This window comes from Mixophyes fleayi, chromosome 10, assembly GCF_038048845.1.
Source record: "Mixophyes fleayi isolate aMixFle1 chromosome 10, aMixFle1.hap1, whole genome shotgun sequence".
Classification (NCBI taxonomy): Eukaryota; Metazoa; Chordata; class Amphibia; order Anura; family Limnodynastidae; genus Mixophyes; species Mixophyes fleayi.
The window spans coordinates 98,705,764-98,733,344 of NC_134411.1; the positions used below are offsets into that span (position 1 = coordinate 98,705,764).

Sequence of the window (27,581 nt, forward strand, 5' to 3'; positions counted from 1 at the left end):
TTCCATTGATTACATAGACACGTAGTTTGCAAGGTACTAGCAAAAAAAAAAAAAAAGTGTTCCACCGTTCACGCATTCTCCCAGGAGAGAACACACAATACAGGGCACTCTCAGCCGATAGCTCAATGGCTTCCGGGTCCAGCATTCAGCATACGCTACGCTCCGTCGCGGCTTCCGACCCGCTCTCCTGCTGGCCGGGGCAGAGGGTAGCGTATTGAGAGTGAGTTATATTTAATGCTCTCTCCTAAAGAAACAACCGTGTAGAACCTGCTGACAGTTTATCTTTAAATGCACCAATGTGGGATGACGAAGGAATGACAGAGACACTTTAAATGTCTATGCTTGGATTTCTCAGCATGACCTTATTCAGAAAGAATATAAGTATTCTATACATGTATAATATAGCAATGTTTGATTCTAAGTGCCCCACAAATTTAGGAATAAGAGAATGAACGCGTTTCGCCATTAGACAGTGTAACTGACATGTCCTTAAATCCCAGAGGTCACAAGTATCCGTCTCGCCACCCGCAGACAGACCCCAAAAGGTGAGCCATTTCTTTTTTACATAAAACTTTCACAAGATACGAGAGATCTTACCCGCCATATGTGATTAGAGGAGACTGGCTTCCAGTAGGGACTCCGAGGATATCAGGAATGAGATCTCCATTAAAGCTGAAAGAGCGACAGACAACATTATACATTTCTGGAGGTTACACAAATGTGAAACGACTGAAATACACTTAGAGATGCTCTGTGTCACAGCCTTCAGCAGGTTAATGGTTTTACCACATGGCAAACCACAGTCTGTATAACAGAACATTCTCAGCCACGTTGTGGCACACTGAGGCTTATCCCTGCATGGACCTTCTGTGGGTATATTTCCTACAACAGTGGTACACGGGTCAGTACTACAAGTGTCAGTGCGCCATTGTCACAGATATAAAAATAGCTGATTCACAATATAATATCCAGCATAATCAGGGCCGCCTACAATCAGATTCTAGAACGCCAGTTGGGATCTTGACCACACACCCAAGCACTAAAATTTATTTAGAAACTAAAATTAGGGATTCTGTGAGACTCACAACTACCAGGAACACAAATGAACATACATACAATAATGTATGATAATAATACATATATGTCTCTTGTATTTAAACAATGCACATTTGGGGGTAGATTTACTAAACTGAGGCATTGAAAAGTGGAGATGTTGCCTATAGCAACCAATCAGATTCTAGTTCTCATTTATTTAGTTCATTCTACAAAATGACAGCTAGAATCTGATTGGTTGCTATAGGCAACATCTCCATTTTTTTTCAAACCCACAATTTAGCAAATATACCCCCATATTTGGAGAAATGGAGAAAAAATCTGCGACTATATAACACCACAAAGTAATAATAAAGAAATTCCCAGCATATATGTACAAACATAACTAATTATTTAATTCCTTAGGCTCATTCGTTAAATTTGTACATGTTTACTGTATTTCCACCACGAAATGTAAAAAATAGCAATATATCAATTTAGTATATTTGTTTTTTAAATAAATAGTGTGGAGTTTCTTTCTGACTCACAACGACTGTCTGACTCTTAATATTTTATTTCCAGTGTGATGATGGATTAATGAGAATAAGGGGTCTGGAACAGATGACAGATGTAGTACAGCCAGTTTGCCTTGATGTTTAATATAAGATAATATGACAAAGTGACATGTGGGGAGAATGTATTTTACTGCAATAAATAGTGAAACACTTACTCCATGACGAGCGGTTCGTCTGAATAGGTTCTGTTTAGTTGAAGCTTCTGATTAATATCTAGAAGAAAACATAGTGCATAGAGGGAGTATAGAAACATAACACAGAGCACCGACCAATAAGCATTATTTTCAATTTTGGCTGTAAACGCAAGTAGGCCTGAAGCCTGCAGTAGAGTGTTGGCATGGCAACCAATCTGCATTAATTCAGTATTAGGCAATAAGTCCCACGTGTTTCATGCACCTATAGGCAGATCAATGCGCCATATAGGTCGGGCTGCCGTGTGTGATGGTTTTTAAGGACAGTCACCTTTTCTTATACCATAAACACTAAATAATAAACAGCATTACCCGCCATCTCTGCTCAGCCATGCTCTTTCTCTGTGGGTGATAAGTATATATGAAAGAACTACTATTTACAGCTTAAATGCAGTCCACATGTAATCCCCATTATAAATCCTCGACTTATTTTAAAGACTTTTGTCCATAAGCTCCTGTCTGGGTATTACTACCATAACGGATCAATAATCCCGCGTTCGGATGGGTTTATCGCCGCCAATTGGTGAAAGCGACATTCGTCAAACACAGGTTCCATAGGGTGCTCACAAATGTATATTTTGTCTATGTCAGGAGTATGAAATGCTCAGAGAATTACACTGGACTGTCCTGGGAACACCAGACACATAGGTGATGTGTTATATAAACTGCAAATTCCATCACCAGACGCCCCGAGACGATATCCCACACAACAGAACAATGAACGTCTGTTTACACAGTCACAAGTGACCCAGGTACACACGTCATCAGGCTTGTCTTATACAAACATACAGAAAACACAGCTGACAATACAAGAGTCAAACAATGTACATCTAGAAGCAAAATAGAAATTATTTAGCAGCAGGAGCCAGCAGAGACCTTTGGGGGGGGGGGGGGGGGGGGGGGGGGGGGGAATAAATTTTTGGTTTGGGGCATAGCTTGTGATATTCCACCTAAAACAAAATTTTGAGTCTTGGGAAGGGGGGGGGGGGGGGTGTTACTCTTAATTGCACCCTTCACACATACACACACAGTCATTTTGTTGGCTGATCCAATATTTAGCTAATCCATTCAGAAGCACTTTTTGTGCCTCACTGTTGTGACCTAGAATTGATAGGTTGTATTGTCATGCCTACAGCTTTATCCAGCACAGTGGGTAGGTGACAAACGCACGTTAATCTACAACACTTTACCCACTTACTTATTATAAATTTTGCAAATAAAATGTCAAACCTGATATTTCATATCATTTTATCAAAAACATTATATAATGAATATTACAAAGCTGCAGACTAGAGGCTTGCTAAAAAATCCCAAAATAAATGCAGACATTTTCCTAAAACCAGAAACCTATCAGTTCCCTTCTGATGTGTCACAAAGATCCACCTCGTGTTATTAACATCCCAGCAGCTCTCCTTTCATTATAACTTATCATCTCCTTTACTTTAGATAAACCCAATAACACAAGTCCAAGGAAGACAGACAGCTGACTGCAGCAAGCAGGCACTGAAGCTACTGGGCAGGAAACACCAGTTAAGATGTGGGACGGATTTAGTCACCACTATGGCTCCCTCCATTTGGAAAGGGGAGACTGGACTGTTATATGATGAAGGGGTTACATAGAGGACATATATGCAAATATCGTTGTTCTTGACCAGATAGTTTAACAAACAGACACTTGTAACTATACGATCAATAAGCAATTAGCATCAATTACCGTGAACCGGCAATAAAAACGTGGACACAAATGTCAATAGGAGCCGGCCCCATCAGTGAAACAGTCATAAAACGCAGTGTAACTTACGGAGGTCTTGGTTTTGTCCCCAATAGATGACGGCAGACAATTCATTACCAGTCTGACCCTTGGGAACAGTCGTCAGCAGAACGTCCATCTGCGAATCCCCATTGTAATCTCCAGGAACCACACTGGTTATGATCAGCCCTTCGCTCCTGGAACACCAGACACAAATCAGTGACATCTGGGATACATTCATAATGTCTTTATTTAGCTGCACAAGTAATTACAGTAGCTGTAAACCATACAACATACATTGTAATCAAACAAATATCTGCAACACGTTGGTTATAAAAGTCTGTAACATTGATGAAGAATATTACTATTATTAATAAATATAATAGAAAACATTAAATAAATAAGCATTGTTTCTTCTCTATATTTTATAAAAGTAAGAAATTTGTTGTGTCTTCTCTTAAATTGCAACAGACATCCTTATAAAACTAAACTGGTATGTTTCATTATGAAAAAACTGTTAAAAACGTAAAAGGCAGCTGTAATTACATTTCTAAATCATCTCCTGAAAGTATCATAGCAGTGAGCATGTTCCTGCTACCACTGTCTCCGCCCACTCATTTGCATACTGGAGTCACTGCAGTCAGGCTTATTGATAGAATACAAAATGTGCAGCTGAATGTAATTGTCAAGGATAAATATCTGCATTTCCAGCGATTTTGGGACATGAGCTTAAGATCCAAAAAGGATTCCCTGGAAACAGTTTGGAGCATCTTGTAAATACATTTCCCTCTAGAGAAGAGTCAGGAAACCTGTCACACACAATGTCACATACTTACTCTAATGAAAGTTTCACTTTCGGGTTAAAATATGGAGTCGATTTCAGGTCTGCCAAAAAGATCCTTAATTCATTACCTGGAAGGACACAACAGGAACAGCTAAGTGAAAACTGCTCTGCCATAAATCAACTTTATGAGACACATTTACGAAACCGGGTCGTTCTTCACTCCACAAACTCTGCCACTTTAGGATATTGGTGCAATTTGCTGCAATAAGCACATTTTCTTTACTGTCAGCTTTCCAGAAACTCATTTGTACCCATAATCTACACCTTGGTGGCAGCTATTTTGTGGGGGGACTAATATTCAGCCTATCAATTCACTAGTAACATCAGGGAGGCATTATCTTAGTGAATTAATAGTCTGTGTGTTATCATGAATATTAGATTAGCCTATACTATGGCTGCGTCCACCTCAGGATATGAGAACACTATTTTACCTTACATTTACATATATTCTCTTCATTGAGGTGGGCGATAAGAAGAATTTTGGTAATTAGCATTTTCTATTTTTTTCTCTTAAGGTTATTAATAATTTATGATTCTGCACTTCCATAGCAACCACAGTCACATGGCACATGATGTATGAGCAGAGAGGCTTTGACATGATGCATCTGTGTACTAGACCGACTGTGTCTGGCAAACATTTTTATTTGTCAACAAGAGAGCTTTTGAAAAAGCACAGTGGCTTAGCGCACAGAACTTCTGCCTCACAGCACTGGGGTCATCAGTACTATTTCAGACCATGGTCTTATCTGTGTGGAGTTTGTATGTTCTCCCTGTGTTTACGTGGGTATCCTCCGGCACTCTGGTTTCCTCCCACACTCCCAAAAACATACTGATAGGTTAACTGGCAGCTATCAAACTTGACCCTAGTTGGTGTGTTAGGGAATTTAGATTGTGACCTCTATTGGGGCAGGGACTGATGTGAATGAGTTCACTGTACAGTGCTGTGGAATTAGTGGTGATGAAATGATAAATGATGATGAAAAGGAGATAACGATTTGTAGGAGGACAGTTTAAAAAATGACTATAAGATGCATACTTAAAAAGGTATTTAATTAGCAATTTAAAAAAAGTAAATACATTTATACTTTTTCTGTGTGGGATTGTGGATTTAATATATGACTGGAAAGCATAGATATTGTAGCAGTATGGTATTTTCCTTTTATTATGAACCAAGATGGAGTTTATCATTGATTTCTATGTGTCTCTTTATGAACAGATACTAAAGCTGGGTACACACTACACAGTTTTCATCCAATAATCGGCTCAATCAACCGACATACGACCGCTCGTTCAAAAGTCGGGTCAGTGTGTGCAGTGACACGATGGTCGAAAGTCTGCCCAAATGGACAACTGTCTCCTCTTTTGGTTGGTTGTACCGTTTAATATTTTCGTTCCAATCTCGTTTCCGCTGTGTAGTGTGTTTAAACTTCCGACCGATCCACAACAGTGAGTACGAAATTACAGTCATTGCTCACGACAACATGGCTGTATAAAGTCGCTAAAGGGACGTCCGCTCTTCCCTTTATCGTCCTAAACAAGGCTAGTGTGTATGCAGTTCATGGACCGAGCGATCGGAACATCGATCGCATGTAAAATCGATCGGCATAAAAAGTTGGTTGAAAATTCTGTAGTGTGTACCTAGCTTAAGTCTGTGATGTTTCAGCGCATTATTTACTTGTCTTTTATGGCCATGTTTTCCCTAAACCTAGTACAGTGGACTATGTCCTTCACTCCAGCTCAGACAATGGTTATTTACCAACTTAAGGTAATGTTGATTTTACAACAGACAGAGAGTATTTGTGTATTCTTAAGTATTTGTTGTAATGTTTGTTGTTAAGCAATATATGGATATAATTGCTCAGTTTGCAAATTTTACGCAGAATGATACGGTCATCAACTGCCCATATTGCATCAGCATTCACTTTAGTGTAAGGAAAAGGATTATATAAGATGGCACAGTTCAGACCTTCTTTAGACCTCTGTGGTGAGTCAGGAAGACTGTGCCAGATCTCCTCCATCAAAGTATTCTAGGATACATGATTCAACTTGCTTGCTGAATGTGGGGTCTCAACGCTGAAAATCCAGGGAATTACATGTGTGTCTAACAACCTATCGAAGCGAAGTATTTTAATGGTCATATTAATTATTAAATCATTTTCTTATACATAGTTTGTGAGTGTATCATTCTTTATTTGTGCTAGTATTTCATGATTGTAATCTTGCAACTTGATACAGATATAAACTAGCAATAAAAACCAATGTATTTAGTAAAAGTTGCAGGATATCGTGTAGTAGACAATTAGTTCAGTAAACTAATCACATTCAGTAAAAAGTCATATGAAGCTAAAGAGTAGAGAAGAGAGAGATTTTAGTTAGAGGTGGGGTGAGCACAGGAGACATGGATCTAGGAGGTAGAGTATGAAGATGCCATTTCAAGTTGAATATTGTCAATCTTGTTCTTGAAGTAGGGAGCCAGTGTCACAATCTGCTTCTGGCTGCAGTTTTGATTTTCCTCCCTAGATGCTGCTGTGCCTTACCCTGATCCTGCCTAAGGGTTAAGCTCTCATCCTTGGATCTGGATCATGCTCTCCTGTCTCTGGCCTTTAAGAGACTGCCTCTCCCAGTAGTCTGGGGAAGTTCATCAATTGTCTTTGTTGCTGCTGGTTTCTCAGTGTAACGGCAGTGTTCTGATCCTAACTGACTGGTATTAGCTCCAGCTTGTCCCTCTGTTTTATGCCTCATCTTATGACCCAGACTCTGGCTTTATTTTCACTTCGTTCCCGATTTCTCCCTGGTATCGTTGTGGACCTTCTAGCTTCGGACCGCTAGCTTGTCTGATTCTCCTGAGTCCTCCAGTTCATCATGCCTCCTGGTTAAACTGGACATCCGTGCTACCTGTTCCTGCAGACTGCTGCTACTATCGGGTAAACCAGTTTCTTTGTGCCTGCACTCCACCTTAAATATCTGCGATCCACTGTTTAACCTGGAAAACCAGAGTCTCCAGCTTATCTGCTTTATCTAGCAAACCAGACATTCAGCATCTCCGGTCAACAATGTAACTTGTAAAACCAGAGTCTCCAGCTTCTCACTGGCCATATAATTTGAGCCTGCTGTTGCACGCTTTCTTCCCTTGCTCAGAGGATTTCTAGTGTGTTGGTTCTTAAACTCAGTGTTCAACATCCAGAGACCATGTCTACTATTCCTTCTGAAATTCCCCTCTTCCAGATACTCCTGGTGGACTTTCTTCAACTCCGCTCTCAAATTTCACAAGCCGAGTACCAGTTCTGAAGCAACAAATTAATTTTTCAAGGAGAACGTCCCGACAGCAGTACATCCTCCACAGACTAACCTTTTCATAAAGAGACTAATTGTGCGGCACCTCTTTTAATGCCTGTGGCCCCTGCCACTGAGGATCACAAACTGGTAGGCCACACACATCCCTCTTTGTCTGAGGAACACACGCACAGAAGGGTCAACCATCTATGCCTTTAATGTGCCAGCTCTGAGCATTTCCTGGTGCAGTGCCCGCTGGGGAGACCCAAATTATCTCACAGCTAGCCCAAGGTCTCCCTGGTCTCTGAAAACAAAATCAAGTTGGGATTGATCTCCAAACCTGTTCCTAAGTCAACCCTCCGGCCAGGCCCCAGAGAGGGTCCTGCCCCTCATGGCTTTGTCCGGTCAGAGCTGCTTCATGGCTCTGTTCGGCCAAGGATGAGCCCTCTAGGTTATGTGCTCAATTTGAACCAGAGCTCCCTTTTTTGTTTATCTTATTTTCCATCAGTACTCGACCTTCTAAATAACCAACAAAAGCAAGTATATGTCCAGTTATCCAACTTTACAGTGAAAGCTCAGGAATGGGCAAACCACTTTACTGAGACCAGGCATCCCATTCTTTCTAATCTGCAAGTTTTTAATGAATTAGTAATTAATTTGCCTCACCACTTGCAGAAGCAACCTACAGTTCATATGTATCATCTTCAGTTTCTCCAGTTACCCCAAGCCTTGGAATTACCTGTGGATTATATCCAATTAGAACAACCTTGTGTCATAAAAAGACTCATAAAAAAAGAAAGCAAAGAAGAAGAGAGGGGCTTCTGGGTTTTAACTTTTCCCAAGTAGAGTACCCAAGTAATAGACTACCCAAGTATCTACCCTAAGAGAGGGGTACTGTCACAATCTGACTCTGTGCCTTACCCTGATCCTGCCTATTAAGGGAACATGATCGTCTGTCTCTGGCCTTTAAAAGACCTTTAAAAGACCGCCTCTCACAGCAGTCTGGGCCAGTTCAACAATTGTCTTTGCTACTGCTGGTTCAGTCTGTGTACCTCCTGTGTTCTGATTCTGACTGACTTCCTGGTATTGACTTCTGCTTGTTCCTCTGTTTCGCACCTCATCTTATGACCCAGCCCCCGGCTTTGTTTTAACTTTACTCCTGCTTTCTCCCTGGTATTGTTGTGGGCCGCCTGGCTTCTGATCCTCCTTTTGTCTCATTCTCACATGAGTCCTCCAGTGCCTCATGCCTCCTGTTTAACCTGGGAGACTACAGGTACAAGTAGCACAGATCACTAGCGACTGAAATCCAGCTTACCTAGACAATCGTGCTACCTGTACCTACAGACTATTGCTACTACCTGGCAAGCCAGTCTCTGTGCCGGCACTTCACCTGTAATATCTGCAATCCACTATTTAACTTGGAAAACCAAAGTCTCCAGCTTCACTGCTTTACCTGGTAGTCCAGTATCTACAGTCCACAGTGTAACTTGGAATACCAGAGTCTCCAGCTTCCCAGCCTAACTTGCTTACTCTGTCTAACCCGTACCTATAATTAACCTGTTGGGCCAGGGATCCAGGACTCCTGTCCCTCAGCTACCTGTGTATCCTGAGATTCTATTTTCATGGACTTGTGCTATTTGCATTATCATTTACTGCGTCTTAGTTTTAGCTGTATGACCTGTTTTGAAAAAAAAAAACCCGCTTCCTTCCACTTCAAATTTCTCTCTGTGGGTGTTCATATTAGGAGTCCTGACAGCCAGATCTTGGGCACTGATTATAGTCGAAGGCTTTGGGATGGAACGGTTGAATAGAGATTTTATGTTAAAAAAACATTTGGGGTTAGAAGCCTGAGCAGAGATGATTGATTGGACGTATGCTTGTTTAGCAGTGACCAGAACATTTCAATAGGAATGGTAGATAGAAGCATATGTTAGGGAATCATTAGAGGTACAAAATGTAAATGTTATTTTAGTGTGCCACAGCTGACATCAAAGTCTACAGTATGAAGAGTCGCTGGAGCCACTGTTGCTGGGGTTTGATGAAAATGAGGTTCTGCCTTTTCAGGGGAGAAGAAATTAGTGTCAGATGTGGCCGATTCTGTGCCACACTGTATACACAAAGTTCAACTGTGTCTCTCTCTCATATATATATATATATATATATATATATATATATATATATATATATATATATATATATATACATACATACATACATATATATATACATACACACACATACACACACACATACACAAAATGACAGCTAGAATCTGATTGGTTGCTATAGGCAACATCTTTTTTTCAAACCAGAGCTGTTATTGGACTGGAACTTGCAGTGAGGTGGCAGAGGTTTCCTTCAGTAATTGGTGGTCAGATTCCAACCTGATTTTACTAGCTAGTAACTAACCTCCCTCCCCCAAATATGGTGGTATATTTGCTAAGGTGGTCGTTTGAAAAAAAGATAGCAACCAATCAGATTCTAGCTCTCATTTTGTAGAATGTACTAAGCAAATATGAACTAGAATCTGATTGGTTGCTATAGGCAACATCTCTACTTTTTCAAAACAGCAGCTTAGTAAACACACCCCCTGGAGTCCATTTGAAAAAGATGTCTACAATGATAAAGACAAATCCTGTAGAATATTACTAGTGTAACACTGTATAAAAGTCAGTACACTCTCCAGCATGTAATTAGAGCCAAGACACTTAGGGGGGAATTCAATTGGCCGGGTTACTTGTGGAAGTAACGCGGGCCCGGGCACTATTACCGTTAGTACGGTAATTTTAACGCGGAATTCTGCTCGCGGCTATCAGAGCTGCAAGCAAAAATCAGCATTAAAATTTCCGTACAAACGGTAATAGTGCCCGGGATGCGTTGCTTTCATGAGTAACGCGGCCAATTGAATTCCCCCTTTACAGTTGATAAAAATTTGTATCAATGGTTTCTATGACCCAAGTAAAATGTGCTACCCACCATTCCTCATCTACTTACTACAGATTGTACTGAGGGATATAATTCAATGACTATGAAAATTAATAACACGGAACAGATTAGAGTTAAAGTGTTAAGCTAGGTACACACTACAGAATTTTCCACCAACTTTTTATGCCGATCAATTTTACATGCGATCGATGTTCCGATCGCTCGGTCCATGGACTGCATACACACTAGCCTTGTTTAGGACGATAAAGGGAAGAGCGGACGTCCCTTTAGCGACTTTTTACAGCCATGTTGTCGTGAGCAATGACTGTAATTTCGTACTCACTGTTGTGGATCGGTCGGAAGTTAATACACACTACACAGCGGAAACGCGATTGGAACGAAAATATTAAACGGTACGACCAACCAAATGAGGCGACAATCGTCCATTTGGGCAGACTTTCGACCATCGTGTCACTGCACACACTGACCAGACTTTTGAACGAGCGGTCCTATGTCGGCTGATTGAGCCAATTATTGGACGAAAACCGTGTAGTGTGTACCCAGCTTTAGAGTGAAAATATGAAATGTTTACAGATCACCCATTACGAGATTAGATTCTAGAGCAAATAAGATCTGGTTACTGAATTTAGCTCTCTCTATTCTAACATCCTCCCTAAGAGTAAACACACCAACTGTGTCCTGTAAGAAGAAAGACTTGAGAACTGCACATTAAAGAGTAGACAGCAAAGAATAGAGAGCAGTGGATATGTGTTTTATAAATCTAATTTAAACAGAAATAATCATTTCACTCTTTCTTAGGTCAGGGCTAGACAAATCCCAGAAGCCAGGTAGTCATTGTGGCTAATATGATTATTGTTAAAGCCTGTTTTTTCTATTGATATCAATTCATCATCAGCTATTTATACAGCGCCAATAATTCCGCAGTTCTGTACAGAGGGCTCACATCAGTCCCTGCCCCAGGTGCATTTATTTCCCAATTCCTAGATTTATCAGATCCAGAACTTTCAATGAGCAGTTGCAGATACAGACAGAATGAGAACATATACTGAGAATAACGCCCAACATACAGAGCTGGAGAAGTGACACTGTGCACTTGGCCAGGATTTAAGAAAACAGAAATGTTGTCAGGGATAAATCCCCAAACCCTGGAAGTAATCACAGACATGGGACTGTATCCTGGGGAAGATGGGTTATGTATAAGGGGGCTTCAGTAATGACATATAACACAAGGGGTCCCTTGTCCGAGCAGCTGACACTCCAAACAACCCCCGGGAAACTACTGGCCGGTCACTTGTCACCACCCCAGGACACCCCGTCACCCTCCCTAGGACAACACCCTGGGTCATTACCGGCCGGTGCCTTGTCACCATTCAAGGACACCGGTTGTCACCCCCCTCCCCCGGCTGGGTTCCCTATCATCCCCCTGAAGTCACTACCTGTCACCCACCCCCGGAACTCTACCTGGCACTCCACCGGCCGGTCACCTGTCACCCTGTCCAGTCTTTCCCCGTCACTCCCCCGGCCGGTCACCTGTCACCCTCTCCCTGTCACCCCCCAGTGAGTCACCTGTCACCCTCTCCGAGACTCTCCCAGTCAACCCCCAGCCAGTCACCTGTCACCCTCTCCGGGACTCTCCCCGTCACCCCCCAGCCAGTCACCTGTCACCCTCTCCGGGACTCTCCCCGTCACCCCCCAACCAGTCACCTGTCACCCTCTCCGGGGCTCTCCCTGTCACCCTCTCCGGGGCTCTCCCTGTCACCCTCTCCGGGGCTCTCCCAGTCACTCCCCCAGCCGGTCACCTGTCACCCTCTCCGGGGCTCTCCCAGTCACACTCACCCCCTCGGACGATGAACAGGTCGGTCTGTTTATCCGCATTGAAGTCCCCGAAGGCCGCCACCCGCCCCCAGGCCTCGGCGCCCAGCACCTCCGCGGTGACATTCCGCAGGGACGCCCGGAGCGGGGCCACGGCCAGCAGGAGCCCGGACAGCAGCCTCAGCATCATCTCCCCCATCCCGGCGTCACAATCACTGTACTTCCGGGTGTGTGACGTCACCGCAGCGCCGGCTACGGCGGCCGGGAAGGGACGTCAGTGACAGCTGCGAGAAATGGCTCAGGTGCTGGCGGACGTGAGCTGGAAAGTGCTGGAGCGAAGAGCTCGGTCCAAGCGCTCAGGTGCGATATTACCGGCATGGGGGGTGGAGTATATAGATTATCACCTGCCCCCTCCTCAGTGTGTGTCTGGGGCCCTCCTGGGGGTGAGGGGTCCCGTGTATGTAAGTGTCAGTGCTGGGGGTGAAGAGAATGCCTTGTGCAGGGTGGGCACCTTTGATCAGCTCATGCTAGGGTGGGCATAGTAGAGCAATACCCAGGTGGCGTGGGCACGTTAGAGTGACACTGAGCTGGGACGGGCACGTTAGAGCGACACTAAGCTGGGATGGGCACGTTAGAGCGACACTAAGCTGGGACGGGCACGTTAGAGCGACACTAAGCTGGGACGGGCACGTTAGAGCGACACTAAGCTGGGACGGGCACGTTAGAGCGACACTGAGCTGGGACAGGCACGTTAGAGCGACACTAAGCTAGGACGGGCACGTTAGAGCGACACTAAGCTGGGACGGGCACGTTAGAGCGACACTAAGCTGGGACGGGCACGTTAGAGCGACACTATGCTGGGACGGGCACATTAGAGCGACACTAAGCTGAGACGGGCACGTTAGAGCGACACTAAGCTGGGAAGAGGACGTTAGAGCGACACTATGCTGGGACGGTCACAGTACAGTGACACTATGCTAGGACAGGCACAGTACAGTGACACTATGCTAAGACGGGCACAGTAGAGGGACAAGAAGCTGGGACGGGCACGGTAGAGAAACACCCAGCTGGGATGGGCACGGTAGAATTACACCAAGCTGAAGTGGGCCGTTAGTATTACGCCAAGTTGGGGTGAGCATAGTAGAGGAACACCAAGCTGCTGCAAGATCACTAGAGGGACACATAGTTGGGGCGGCACGGTAGAACATCCCCAGCTAGGGCAAGCACTGTAGAGTGACACCAAGTTGGAGTAGACACGGCAAAGTGACATTAAGCCCAGGAGAGCCACGTGGAGTGAGCTGGGCTGGCACTGTAGTGTGCACTGTGAAGGGTGCACTGTAAAATGTACCATGCTTCATGGGTCCTTTAAAGCATACCATATTGCTTTAAACTACAGTGCTTGCCCTTGTGGAACACTATAGGATGTGCCATGATTGGATGGGGCTCTGTGAAGCATAGCATTTTTGGAGGTGCCTTGTAAAATAGACATGCTATGTTTGAAGTACACCACAACAGGTTGGTGGGGGGTAACTGTAAGTGTTCTGACCTTTGAGTGGACCATTTAGAGTCCAGTATTTTGAAATAATGTTACTCCAAAGTGATTTCAGTGTCACTGTATTATTATGTATTTGTTTTTATTGCCATGGAAATATCACCATAGTGCATGGAAATATGCCAGTACTAACCCTAAATCCCCAGGCAGGGGGTAATGTAACAACAGTGCTGATTAACCAACATGGGGGCTGTTCGGGAATTGGTTTTGTAGTAACTTGTTCCAGAGTGGGTTATACGATCATAACGTCCTCATTGTCCACCCACCCTAGCAGTATACAATGCACTTCACATTGTATCTCATCTTTCACCCCCTACCTGATGTACCCTTACCCACAATTAAAATCCCCTTATTGTTTTCTGCATGACACCAAACATTACTAAAAAAAAACCACACGATTACAGATGTTCTTACACAGATTCCTATACTGCCAATCGTTTGTAGTACGTCGCCAGAGGAATCTTGCAAGCAGTTGCTATTTCCACTGATTTATTAATCTAGTACAGTGTGTCCAGTCCTCAGACACCCCCAACAGCTCATGTTTTGTGTATTTCTGTCTGCAAGAACAGGTGGGAAAATTACTTACTCAGCCAATAGATTGACTCACCTGTGTATGATAAAAGGAATCCTCAAAGAAGGACCAGAGGACCAGATCTGGGAAACATTTATGTAGTAGATATATTTTCTTATTTAAAATCTTATATTACAATCATTCTCCTGTAGGCAACACATTCAGACCTGACCTATAGCCTTTTTCTGAGTCCATAATCCTGTATTAGAATGATTATTATAAGGGTCGGACATGTTTTCTACCACTGTTACCCTGAAGTTAAGTCTGCCCATCTTCTGAAAGTCGTTTTAAAGTTTGCACTTCGTGAAAATCAGTATTCCTTAATACAGTTCTGTGTGACTTATGTAAGAGACCCTCTATGTATAGCTTTCTGGTATCTGCCAATAAAAGTTCAGTTATTTGAATGATTTTTGTTTACCTAAACATTTGCAGTATGAGATCAATGGGGTCTTGTAGGAGATCTGTTTTCCTGTATTTCCTTTTTCTGGTGGGGGAGGGGGGTATTGGATATATAAACATATATTCTTCCAACAGCGGAAACTTGTTAGATCGACTGAGTCTGGATCATCCATTCTCCACCAATTAGTTTTTCACCTAGTTTATTGTATCTCTTAATGCTGAGTTTAGAGTGGACCTGTCACCTATACACTGTGAGTGCAGTTGTTTTGTGCGCTGAACCAGTATTTAAGAGAATGCAGCTACACTTATGTCCCTTGTCAATAGTAAATTCACAGTGGGGAATTCAATTGACCGCATTACTCACAAAAGTAACACAGCCTGCACACTATTACTGTCAGGGAGCCGCAAGCAGAAATCCTGGTTAAAATTACTGTATTAACAGTAATACTATTAGCGCAGCGTTATTCCCGGCCAAATTGAATTCCCCCCATAGTCTGTTTAATGGTTCAGCCATAGAATCGCTGCTTCCAATGTGTTTAGATGACTTCAGCACTTTGAATGTTTGTTTATATATTTAAGTCAGTGAGTACATTAGGATAGTTTCTCAGTAAGGGTGAGCACATGGAAAACATATTGTGTTTTAAGTGCAGTAACCTGCAAAGTAAGTTAATAGGACATTGAAGTTATTTGAACATTAGCAAGTGAGTCTGCCAAGCCTATAGCCCAGTGGTGCCCTCCTTCATCTCCACACGCTCTGTGCCCTCCTTCATCTCCACACACTGTGTCCTCCTTCATCTCCACACACTGTGTCCTCCTTCATCTCCACACACTGTGTCTTCCTTCATCTCCACACTCTGTGCCCTCCTTCATCTCCACACACTCTGTGCCCTCCTTCATCTCCACACACTCTGTGCCCTCCTTCATCTCCACACACTCTGTGCCCTCCTTCATCTCCACACACTCTGTGCCCTTCTTCATCTCCACACACTCTGTGCCCTCCTTTATTTCCACACACTCTGTGCCCTCCTTCATCTCCACACCCTCTGCCCCCTCTGCATCCTGGGGGCCAGGAAGAGAAAAAAAAAAGCAAAAAAAAACCACTTACCAATCCAGCGGCGCCCGGAACCCAGCATCCTCCTCTCTCCTGCCGCTTGTCACTGAATGTCGGGCGTGATGACGTCACGCCCGACATTCAGTGAGAAGGGAGGAGGATGCTGGGTCCCGGGCGCCGCTGGATTGGTAAGTGTTTTTTTTTGTTTTTTGTCTTCCTGGCCGCAGCACCCTTGTGACAGCGCAGCGGCACCCCTGGGAGCCGCAGAGCACACTTTGGGAACCACTGCATAGCCTATCAGTTCAAAGAAAGTGTGTAGCAAAATTTTTTTTTTAGTATTATTGCAGTACCGTGTTAGCCAGAAAAATTCATGTGATGTTAAATACTTTCATGTCAAAAAGACAAAAGTGTTATAGGAGTGATACCTTTTATTGGCTAACCCAAAAAAAAAATTATATCTGCTAGCTTTCAGAGCACAGACGCCCCTTCATAAGGCAAGTTTACAAATGAATGACGGACAACAAGGCACAACATTTAAGAGATGCTACATCAAGAAATTTGTACATGGGGGGGAGGGGGGGGGAGAGCATGTATCTTACTCCCCCCCCCCCCCCCAGTACAAATTCCTTGATGTAACAGTTCTTAAATGTCGTGTTGTTTTCTTTGGTTAGCCAATAGAGGTGTCGTTCCTATAATACTTTTGTCTTGTTTGACACAGAAGTATTTATCATCATATAGTTCATACAAAGGAATTTTTTTTTACATCCACACAAGGATCAGACCATCCACAATATTAAATAAAATTAAAAATTTAAATAAAACGAATTTTAGAGACACAGTTCTCTTTTGTTTTCACTTTTCTATACTATTTTTTTAATATTTCACCTTCAGCAGACCTGGTTAATAAAATAACAATTTTTGAAGGATATAAGTGTATTTTTTTATAATGCAAATGCTATCAAAAATATAAAAAAAATTATTAAAAAAAAAAAAAGACCTGAGTGCCTTTATATTTAACTCTTTTTCCCTATGTTGTAAACCTATAAATTCAGTAAGAACTAGTGACCTCACTGAAGCACTATTATTTATATTGTTTATGTAGTGCCAAAATACAATGGTTATGTAGTCCTTCACATCGGTTTCTGCCCCGTTGGAGCTTACAGTCTAAATTCCCTAATACTCTGACCCTTTGTCAGAAGCCGATTATCTACCAGTATGTTTTTGGAATGTGGAAAGAAACCAGAGCAAATCCACGCAAACACGGAGAGAGCATACAAACTCCACATATGTAGGACCATGGTTGAAGTCAATCTCATGTCTCCAGTGATGTGAGACTACAATACTAACCACTGTGCATGACGTGATGTCACTAGCTCCTGGTGAACTGATAAGCTATATCTTGAATATTGGTTTGGCTCCAAAACAATGGTTGCCTGCATTGTGTGGAAATGATGGGCACGCTTTAAAGCTTTTTTTCTGTTGAGTAAACTGGTTGTACGACTACAGTTGGGAATGTCCACATTGTATGTATGTCTCATGGGACCAGTTACACCAACAAAATAAACATTTATATTACATGCTGTCTAATAAAACACAGTACTACAGTTATAAGATTATTTTATGCACACCCAGTTTGCCAACATGATAGGACTGAAATACACATGCACACATTTATTATTAATTTCTTATGGGGGTAAATGTATCAAGCTGAGAGTTTTCTGGCGGGATTGAAAAGTGGAGATGTTGCCTATAGCAACCAATCAGATTCTAGCTGTCATTTTGTAGAATGCACTAAATAAATGATAGCTAGGATCTGATTGGTTTTTCAAACCCACCGGAAAACTCTCAGCTTGATACATTTACCCCCTGGTGTTAAAATTACTTTTATTTTTTCAGTTACATGTAGAAATAATATCAACTTAATGATTATTTTTATTTGTAAAAAATGATTGCATACACTCAATAACTTTTTTTTAAAAACAAACATACAAAAAATTCACATTAATAACTTTAAGGGGAGAATTCAATTGGCCGCATTACTGCCGAAAGTAATGCGGCATTCGCACGATTACCGTTAATGCGTTAATCTTTTACGCTGGTTTTTGCTCGGACCCGCGAGCAGAAATTAGGGTTGAAATTAACGTACTAACGGTAATAGAATTAACGCCGCATTGAGCGCTGCCAAATTAAATTTCCCCCTAAATGTAAGGTTCACAAAACAAAAAATATTATTCTGGTAAATATTAAGCCACACCCACTGTAGGGGGACTTTTAAAAACATATATGAACAAAGCAGTAACATAGATGAATTCCATGTTAAACAAACAGGTTTTTCTGACATCAGTTTGCAGTTCCGTTCCATCCATTACCGGCTATGATTAGTCCTCCTTTTCAGTAAGTTTTCAGTAAGTGCAAATACTCAGCTGCATACAGAATAGTTTACAGAGACAGTAATATTTTCCTGATAAATACAAATATTTTATATTGTTGGTGTATCCTCTCTATAGTCTGCAGCTTATCATTAGTCACTAATATTGCAGAGTCATTTGTTAGTTATATTCTATGTGTGAATAATATTTTGTTACATGTATCCTATGTGCGAGTAATGTAATTGTAATGTTTTTCTCCCCCTTGTTTCTTTATCGTTTCCGCGCTGTCGAAATCTCTAACACAGCTCTAACACCTTAATTTCACTGTGATTGCCCCTAACATCTACTAACTGCTGAATTGGTTGAGGCATCTCTGGTTGGTTCCAATGGAGTCGAGTAAAATGGCCCAGCTGATGGACAAGATTATGCCGTTATCGCCCGCTATCATGCGATTGGGTAAGTGCCGACACCAGTCTTGCATTGCGTTTATTGCATCATTGTCATGTGCATGTATTACAATTGTGTATGTAATATTGTCTCTCGTTAAATCCAGGTAAATAGTCATCCACGTTAATTTTACTGTCCGTTTTCTATCCGTGTTTATTTTATGCCTTTTTAAGATTTCAGGTGAAACTAAACACAAAAATGAAAAGATGTGTTCAAATGATAATTCCTCTATTTATGTCTTTTAAAGTGACATGTAATATCTTATATTGATTTAAGTTGAGCCCTCCACGTTTTCACTGTCTTTTGGTTGTGTAAATAAAAAATAAAGTACTTGTCTCGCTGTTAAACTGAGCTCCCCGCCAGATGTATTGCGAACAGTGCCGTTTATAATGTATAATAGCCAAGCGGGTAAATAATATTCATTTAAATCATTTTGCTCCGGACTTATACAACTTTTTTTATTGTGTAGAATGCAGATATAGGACGGCAGAGTTATTCTCGCCCGCCGGTCAGTACAAACTAAGGGGTATATTTACTAAACTGCGGGTTTGAAAAAGTGGAGATGTTGCCTATAGCAACCAATCGGATTCTAGCTGTCATTTTGTAGAATGTACTAAATAATTGATAACTAGAATCTGATTGGTTGCTCTAGGCAACATCTCCACATTTTCAAACCCGCAGTTTAGTAAATATACCCCTAAGGCTGGATATACGCTACAGAAAATTTCTCCTGATGCTTTTAACGATTTTACCAACGACAGGGGGCGGTGCTTTGTTAAACAGCGATTTGTGCTGAAAATACTTTTAATACAAACCATAATACTTTTAATTCATACAATTGTCTCCATCAACTCGGCAGCAGCGAGCCGTACCTGTATTGCGTGTGAGTGTCACATGATCGCAGCCCTGGAATACGCCCCCTGCTGCCGAGTCCACCAACAAATTACAATCAATATTGCAATTGTGCCGGAGGTGTTCTTCAATTCAGTTGTGCAAATGATACGCAGTAGTCATTTCCCTTTGTCGTTCATATGTCTGTACCATTTTTTTAAAATATTATCACGTTAAAGAGTTGTATCGTGAACTGTTGAATCTTTGGTAGAACTTTCTTGACAAATGTGAAATATACGGGGTAAGAATTCCAGATGTTATGAAAATGAGCCAATTTTACACTATAAAGGAGATATCGATGTATCTGTTGTATCGGCTCAAGGTTCTATACATGGAGCAGTTCCACAGGGTAATTTAGACTGAATCAGCTGGAGATTATTGTTTGTAATAGAAGGCGTAAATAAAAGTGAATAAAATTGTTTGAGAAAGTGCAGCCAGGACTATTAAGACCACTGTGTATGTGAGAGCAAAAGAAAATGTTGTCCGGCGGGGAACAATATAACTACTGGGATAAGCTCACCTGCCACTATCCAGGCTTCTTCTGTCGGTGAGTCCCTAGCATGTGAAAAAAATGTATATTTTGGGTGCCACATTTAAAACCTTCCCTGAACTTCCGTTTTCAAAGCAGACAGCACCTGAAGGGAGTGTTCAGGGCCCAAAGATTGTTGTGCGCACAATCCCAACATGGAGATCGAATGATGGCCAAGCGTTCGGTCATTGCCTGTCTGCATAGGGTCTGGCTGTTTGACCCAAAGTCCAAATCACTTGTTACTTGTCCAATTATTTGTCATGTGGGTCCCACAGACATGTTGCACAAAGATTCGGCTGCTTGGGGCATCCAGCTAGATCTGGAGGTTTAATGGAAGAGGAGTGAAAAGATCTCCCTCTCCCTCTCCCACTCTCCCTCTCCCCCTCTCCCCCTCCTTGCACTGTCCTTTTTTTATATATTTTTAAAAAAATAAGTTTTGGGGCATGTACAATTTGCCAACCACGACACTGTATATATATATATATATATATATATATATATATATATATATATATATATATATATATATATATACACAGCATCTGACCCCAGAATCAGGGTGTTCTGCTTTCCCTGGTTCAACCGGTTGCATCGCTAATACTGTATGAGACATTGCTGTCCCAGCAGAGCTGAAAGATCAATCTCCTAAAAATAGGCTGTTGTTGCCGTCTGATGTTACACTGACCTTCCGTGCCGGCTGGCTGGTCATAGGGGCAGTACTATTCCGGGCATCGTGTGCCCCCTGAACTCCGCATCACACAGCTGAGCCCCTGGGGCTTGTGTTTGATTTGTGTTTCTTACTTCTGCAAGTGAATAAATAGCATTTTTTAGAACACCAACGTTTTCAACACTAACTGAATTTGTTGATGCAATTTTGAACTTGGGAAATGTTTAAAAAAAATAAAAAAATAGTTCCTCCTTTTTTTGTTGGGGAGGTGACATCAAATTGGGCCTTTTTAGGCAATCTTGATTAATGTGGTTTACTGATTCCTCCTGTTGTTAGTCTTCGTATAAGTTATATGGATGGTGATAGGGATCTGGGGAATGGTGTAAATTCTATATGTGATTTATATTCCTGACTTTTAATAACTGCTTTTACTTGGGTCCATATTTGCTTTTGATTGATAATTTTAATAAGTTAAGTTTTAGGCTGGTATCCTCTATTAATACGGATGTGTGTGGGCAGTAGACAAACGGATAGAGAACTGTCAGTAACCCTTAGGATGCTGTAACTCTACAAGTGCTACAATTCAGAGCTCAGTCTCTTATGCCGATAGGTGGAAGAGGAAACGCTTGTTCCTTTCCACACAGGAGCTCTGCAGAGGAAGCTGGTCCCCCGTCACCCATCACCAGGGAAGGCCTATGAATGCTGAAGTGGTACAAAGCACCCATGTGACAACAACCTTGGTCTGATATCTTCCTGTCCCTTTGCCCGCTGACCTCTCACTTCTATAATAATAGAGCAGTAATCCCACATGGTTTGTGCAGCGTTGGCGTCTGTCTTTCTGTATGAACCTATGCTGCGGTAACACTTGCGAGGTGCCCAATAATGACCAAACGGTTGTGATAGGGAATATTTTGGGACATACCTGTAAATCCTGTTGCAAGGTGTTCAGTATCAGCTTGTGTGTGGGGTCGTCTTCTAAGTGCAGAATGGCCACCTGCGTGTGGGCACATTGGAATGTAGTCCTGTTGCTCAGGGTATGAAGTCATGTGTGGCCAACTGAACGCTTGTTCCTAATACAACTTTTTATTTATTTTAGTCGTGTGTGGTGACTGACACTGTTATGGTATTTGGCTGACAGTCTCTAAATATTGTTCTTTCATATTTTAACAAAAACACGTATTTTCATTTTTGTTTATTTTTTTAATAATAGTTCATACTAGAGAAACCCAACAGTAAGTGTCTTAAATTGAAATGTAATGACTAAATTAGTTTATTAACAGAATTCAATAACTTTTTTATACACTACATTACATGTAGAAATTTTAACAGAGTATAATTAATAAATAACTATATTATCAATCACTATATTAAAAGAACTAAAAAGTTTCTTTATACACTGCAATATCTGCAATAACTTTTTCAATCGAAGTGGCATTGCTGGGCATGATCCCCACAAGACGCGCTAATATATGCGGTTGCAAATAACTGTCGCAGTTTCCAGACCACTCAGCAGGTCACATGTTCCAGGTCACCCAGCAGGGAAGCAAATAACTGTCACAGTTTCCAGACCACCCAGCAGGTCACATATTCCAGGTCACCCAGCAGGTGCACAGGGACAGTTCACTAAATGTCACGGTTTCCAGAGCAACAAGCTGGAGCACAGGTGTACTGTTAATTGTCACATTTTCCAGAGGATATTGGTAATGCATTGACGGGCGGATGTTTTTCGAAATAGCTCCGAAAGATGCAACCGATTAGAGTACAAATTTACAGACCATGACCTTTAATTTGGTTTATGTTGTGCCCTGCTCAGACGACGGCATCATAGAAATAAGTCTCTTATAAAAGTCGTACTTTTGATATTAATGTATAGATTCCCCAACTAATAAAATCTTTTTTTTCTTCCTTCTCATGGAGATAATGGCAATATTTTAATATTGTGATGATGATTATTATTATTAGAATCAATGCGGATGTATGCCAGTTTGCAAATCTTGTGTAAAATCACTCAGCGCACGCCCAGACAGTTCGGCGCACACATAGGAGCCTATGCAGATTTGCACATATCTGGCTCTTACGCCGACCTGCACCTGGAAAGGCGGGACGGGGGAGGGAAGGGGTGTTCTAACGTTGGCGGAGTACAGTAAGGCCATGTTTGCGCAGTGGTGGCTCATGCAGACCTGCAGAAACACGCATATGCGCCTGTTAGGCGGCGTATATTTTGCACCTGCTCTTTACTCGCTAATGATGACTTAACGAAAACTGGGCGCACGTGCTGCTGATTGGGAGGCGGACACATCTTGAGATCTGGAAATCCGCTCTTATTTTTTTATTTTACGAGTAATTTACTCCCATTTTGCATCCAACTCTACATCTGCGCCAATGTATGTTCTTTTCTATTGGAGAATACAGCCCTCATTTATCAAGTGAGTTTGAAAAGATTAGAGTCTGAGCTTTTAAGGTGGGCACACAAGCGCCGGTCATTTGGCCATAACTAGGATAATATAAAATAAGAGGTCATTGATCGCTGAGAAAAACAGAACTTATAAATCCACTGAAAACATTTCCAAACAGATGGTGATCGGGGCAAATGCATGATTTGTAGAGGGGGGTTTCCACACCACGCCACCAGTAGGCGTGACCAGCATGCATGGGGGCGTGGCTATAAAATTAGACAGTACTTGGCTGCTCTCCAGCTCTTCCTATCCCCATAATATACATGGGCAATGCTGCGTGCACTACTGTTAGGTGAAAATATTGAAAGGATCACTAATCTTGATTTACATCAAACTGGTACAATACCATTAACAGATATATATATATATATATATATATATATATATATATATATATATAAAATATTTCAGGTGCTTGTCAGAACTGGAGGCGTTTCAGAGAAATTTAATTATGGGAAAGTTATTTTCCTATGTACAGATGCTTCCTAACAGTAATCCACTAAAGCAGACAAGTCACCCTCTCCTCAGCCTGAAAGGGCTGATAACAGAGAGAAACGGCTTTCATTCTGCTGTACAGCAAATCCATATTCTATTTGTGAAACTCAGCAAGTGAGACTGCTGCATGCAAACAGAAGGGAGCATACGGCTACAAACTGTCAGGAGCCGCGGCGGCCTTGACCTCGGCTTGTTTATTGGAATTTCTACCTCCTGCCGGCCCTTGACCTCTGCTTGGACTTTTACTCCGCTTGCCTGAGTTCTCCCCAGCCGGTACACACTTCACGACCCTCTGTCAGTCTGCGGCCCAGTCTGTCCCCACCACCAGGGGCTCCAGTGAACACCCTACTGGCAGAGTAGACTCCGGGTTGTGTTGTGCCGGCTGGAGGGGTTCCTAACACAAACTTGATGATGTTTTTTAACACATAGAAACTGCATTGTGTTTACTATGAGTTTAATATATAGTTTAAATGCGTTTTAACTAGTGCTTTCCTGTTTTTAAACACGTGTCTCTGACAGATGGAAAGTTCTTGTTCAAGCCAAATGCAAATGCTCCTTAACGGTATCTTGTTGCATTTAAAATAAGCTCCCATGGAGATGAATGCAAATTTTCTACTGCGTTGATGGGCATCAGATGAAATTGAATAAGTAGTTTTAAAAAAAATTCAGTGCAATGCAAATAAAATGCACATAAAAGTGGAAATATCTACAGTCTCCACTGGCACAGTGGTTTTTATTTTCAGTCATTTAAGTGCTATCAAAATACATCTTAAATGCAGAGTTTGAACTTTATTTAGTGTTTTTCTGATCTGGAGACAAACTGGGCAAGAAATGAAACAAAGTAACACTCGGGGTGAGTTGCTTCACATTCTATTAAGTCAGAAAAGTTCCTGCTCTGCAAAGAAGCAACGTCTCCATTCCCTGCCCGTCTTACACATCACCAGCAGACAGCTTGTCCCTTCACCCCAGAGCACTCCTGAACAGCCAAGTCCTTTCCCCTGCTAGGAGTCACTCCAACCCAAGTACCAAATATTGGGTATAGACTACCTGGCAGTAGCATATTAACCAGGAATTGGAACAGACATAATATTACCAAATCTGTTGCATTTCTTGGGGGGAATTTAATTGACCGCGTTACTGCCAAAAGTAACGCAGCCTACACACTATTACTGATATTACGGTATTAGTGCGCGTAATTACCGTTAATACAGTAATTTCAAAGACGTCTTTTTGCTGCAAGCAGAAACCAGGGTTATAATGATCGTATTAACGGTAATAGGCTTAACGCTGTGCTACTTTGGGGGAGGGGAATTTCCCCCACAGTGTGTTACAGATGGGCAGTTTCTCCTATTAGCACCTTTCTACATGCCTGGATGACATCTGTATGTTCAAGGCAGCTATAAATGTTAATGAGTGTGAACGTGTCATGTACTGCAGGAACGTGCTAACTGCGTTCCCGAGAATAATCCTGTGACATCATCAAGCTGCCAGTCCCAGCTTCATAATTACATCCAGCTGCCATCAATGTCTGCTCCATCCTTTATACTCCCATTGGTAGCTTTATGCCCCTCCTCTTGCACTCCTAGGGGTTGGGTTATGATGTCCTGCCCCTCGCACTCCTAGGAGTTGGGTTATGGAGGCCCTCCCCTCACACTCCCAGTGGTTGGGTTATGATGTCCCGCCCCTTGCACTCCCAGTGGTTGGGTTATGATGTCCCGCCCCTCGCACTCCCAGTGGTTGGGTTATGGAGGCCCTCCCCTCACATTCCCAGTGGTTGGGTTATGATGTCCTGCCCCTCGCACTCCCAGTGGTTGGGTTATGGAGGCCCTCCCCTCGCACTCCCAGGGGTTGGGTTATGGAGGCCCTCCCCTCACACTCCCAGTGTTTGGGTTATGATGTCCCGCCCCTCGCACTCCCAGTGGTTGGGTTATGGAGGCCCTCCCCTCACACTCCCAGTGGTTGGGTTATGATGTCCCGCCCCTCACACTCCCAGTGGTTGGGTTATGGAGGCCCTCCCCTCGCACTCCCAGGGGTTGGGTTATGGAGGCCCTCCCCTCACACTCCCAGTGGTTGGGTTATGCAGACCCGCCCCTCGTACTCCTATTGGTAGGATTATAGAGATCCACCCCCCTTTTGCAGCTGTTATATACTATGACTTATCCGACATGATCATTGGGGAGCTTTATGTATGCACAGTATGTTTGAGCATAATGTGTAATATTTGGCACGATGCTATATGTTTAAATGATGCTTTGTTTGTCTGTAAGGTTTACATATGTTTGGATAGGTGCTTTGTGTAAGTGTTGTGGATGAAGTGTTACTGCGTGCGATTCCCTCCCCCTCTGTTGCTGATTCTTCTCAATGCCAAATCTTGGTTCGGTTTGGATGTAAATATGGCAACTGTCCAATCACTTGACAAACGATTCTGTGGTGGGACCATTGTGTTACCCAAGAATACAGGGTGTGGGTGCACATTGCACCTCTCCTAGTTGCAGCAGGTTTAGATGGAGTACACCTCTAACACAATAAACCTCCCAGTGATCCCATCTGTGTACGACAGAGCAGTGTTTATTCTGTCCCTGGCACTAAGCACTCTTGGCTGCTGTTACAATGTGCCCTGATCTCTTCAGGCAAGTTCCTACAGATGCCAGAAATACAATTTGCGCTGTGCCCTCATGTGCCAAACACCGGCTAGCAGCAAAGCTCTGCGACCTTAGATCACCTTGTTAAAGAGATAGATTGTCCAGGTCACCATTATGTATTCTCTGTTTATTCTGATATTGGCAGCGCTTTGATTTTATTAACGGTACTAGAGCAAGATTTTATTTTTAAAGAATATAATGTTATTGTTTTATACACTTAAAATGTATTTTATATAACACTAGAATGTCCCAAGCAAAATATAAGGATACATTTTTTTTTAATTGATCAAAAATTGTGAAACAAATAAATTAAGAGGAAGAGGTTTCTTCTACTTGCTTTTAGCTACAAAGTGACATAATATATTACAGCAGGTGAGTCTTGTTATTTTGTATCAGATGTTCCACTTTTATATCTAGATTTTGTAGCGTTATATTGCTCCACTGCCAGAGTTAATTATATCGTCCTGGCTTTAATGCACCAGGACAACATTTAAAACCAGCCGCACCACTGAACTGCAGTGTATTATTCCCCTCACACCCAGACATCTGTGCATCCTCATTGATTTGATTATCATATGTGACCCTAAGTTTGCGGAATTAAATAATCATTTTTCACATAGATAGGAACATCAATCGCTTAAAACGCATCCATAGCAACCCGTCCTCCCAGCTGGCGTCTCCCTAAACATTTTCAAGGGATCAACCCGACTATCTTCTCTAGCTATGTTCTATGCAGTCTAATAGCCAGTCGTATCTCATGAGTTTTGATGGACTGACCAATTGTCCAATCATACGGCTGGATACATCCTTCAGTGACACTTGTTTTGCCTATCTCCGTAGCGATAAAGGGTCATGTTTTACACACTATTTAAAGCATTCCATTGACCCTGTCATTTGAATTGTCTCCTCGACCAATTAATATATCTAAGACCTGTCTCTTTAATTGGGCCACCAAATGCAAGTTGCATACAACCAATTAATCAGCACTCAAATCATTAATCCTTCTAAGTGCTGTTCTTAAAGTAACTAAACAAATGTCGTGGTCTTATGTTACAAACGTAATGCTTACGAATGTAGCAAAATTGTATC

The 27,581-nt window shown here is 42.2% G+C and overlaps 2 protein-coding genes across 2 annotated transcripts in view; one reads left to right on the forward strand and one right to left on the reverse strand.

Annotated features, from left to right (window-relative positions):
- ITFG1 (integrin alpha FG-GAP repeat containing 1) overlaps positions 1-12,673 on the reverse strand; it is a 137,306-nt gene extending 124,633 nt beyond the window's left edge. The window contains exons 1-5 of the mRNA XM_075189252.1: positions 12,448-12,673; positions 4,385-4,460; positions 3,600-3,745; positions 1,763-1,820; positions 598-672 (exon numbers count right to left, since the gene is read on the reverse strand). Of these exons, the coding sequence (XP_075045353.1) occupies positions 598-672; positions 1,763-1,820; positions 3,600-3,745; positions 4,385-4,460; positions 12,448-12,622 (530 nt within the window). The 5' untranslated portion in view covers positions 12,623-12,673. The remainder of the gene's footprint in view (positions 1-597; positions 673-1,762; positions 1,821-3,599; positions 3,746-4,384; positions 4,461-12,447) is intronic.
- PHKB (phosphorylase kinase regulatory subunit beta) overlaps positions 12,672-27,581 on the forward strand; it is a 154,600-nt gene continuing 139,690 nt past the window's right edge. Inside the window, 1 exon segment of the mRNA XM_075189251.1 lies at positions 12,672-12,783. Coding sequence (XP_075045352.1) covers positions 12,717-12,783 — 67 coding nt within the window. The 5' untranslated portion in view covers positions 12,672-12,716.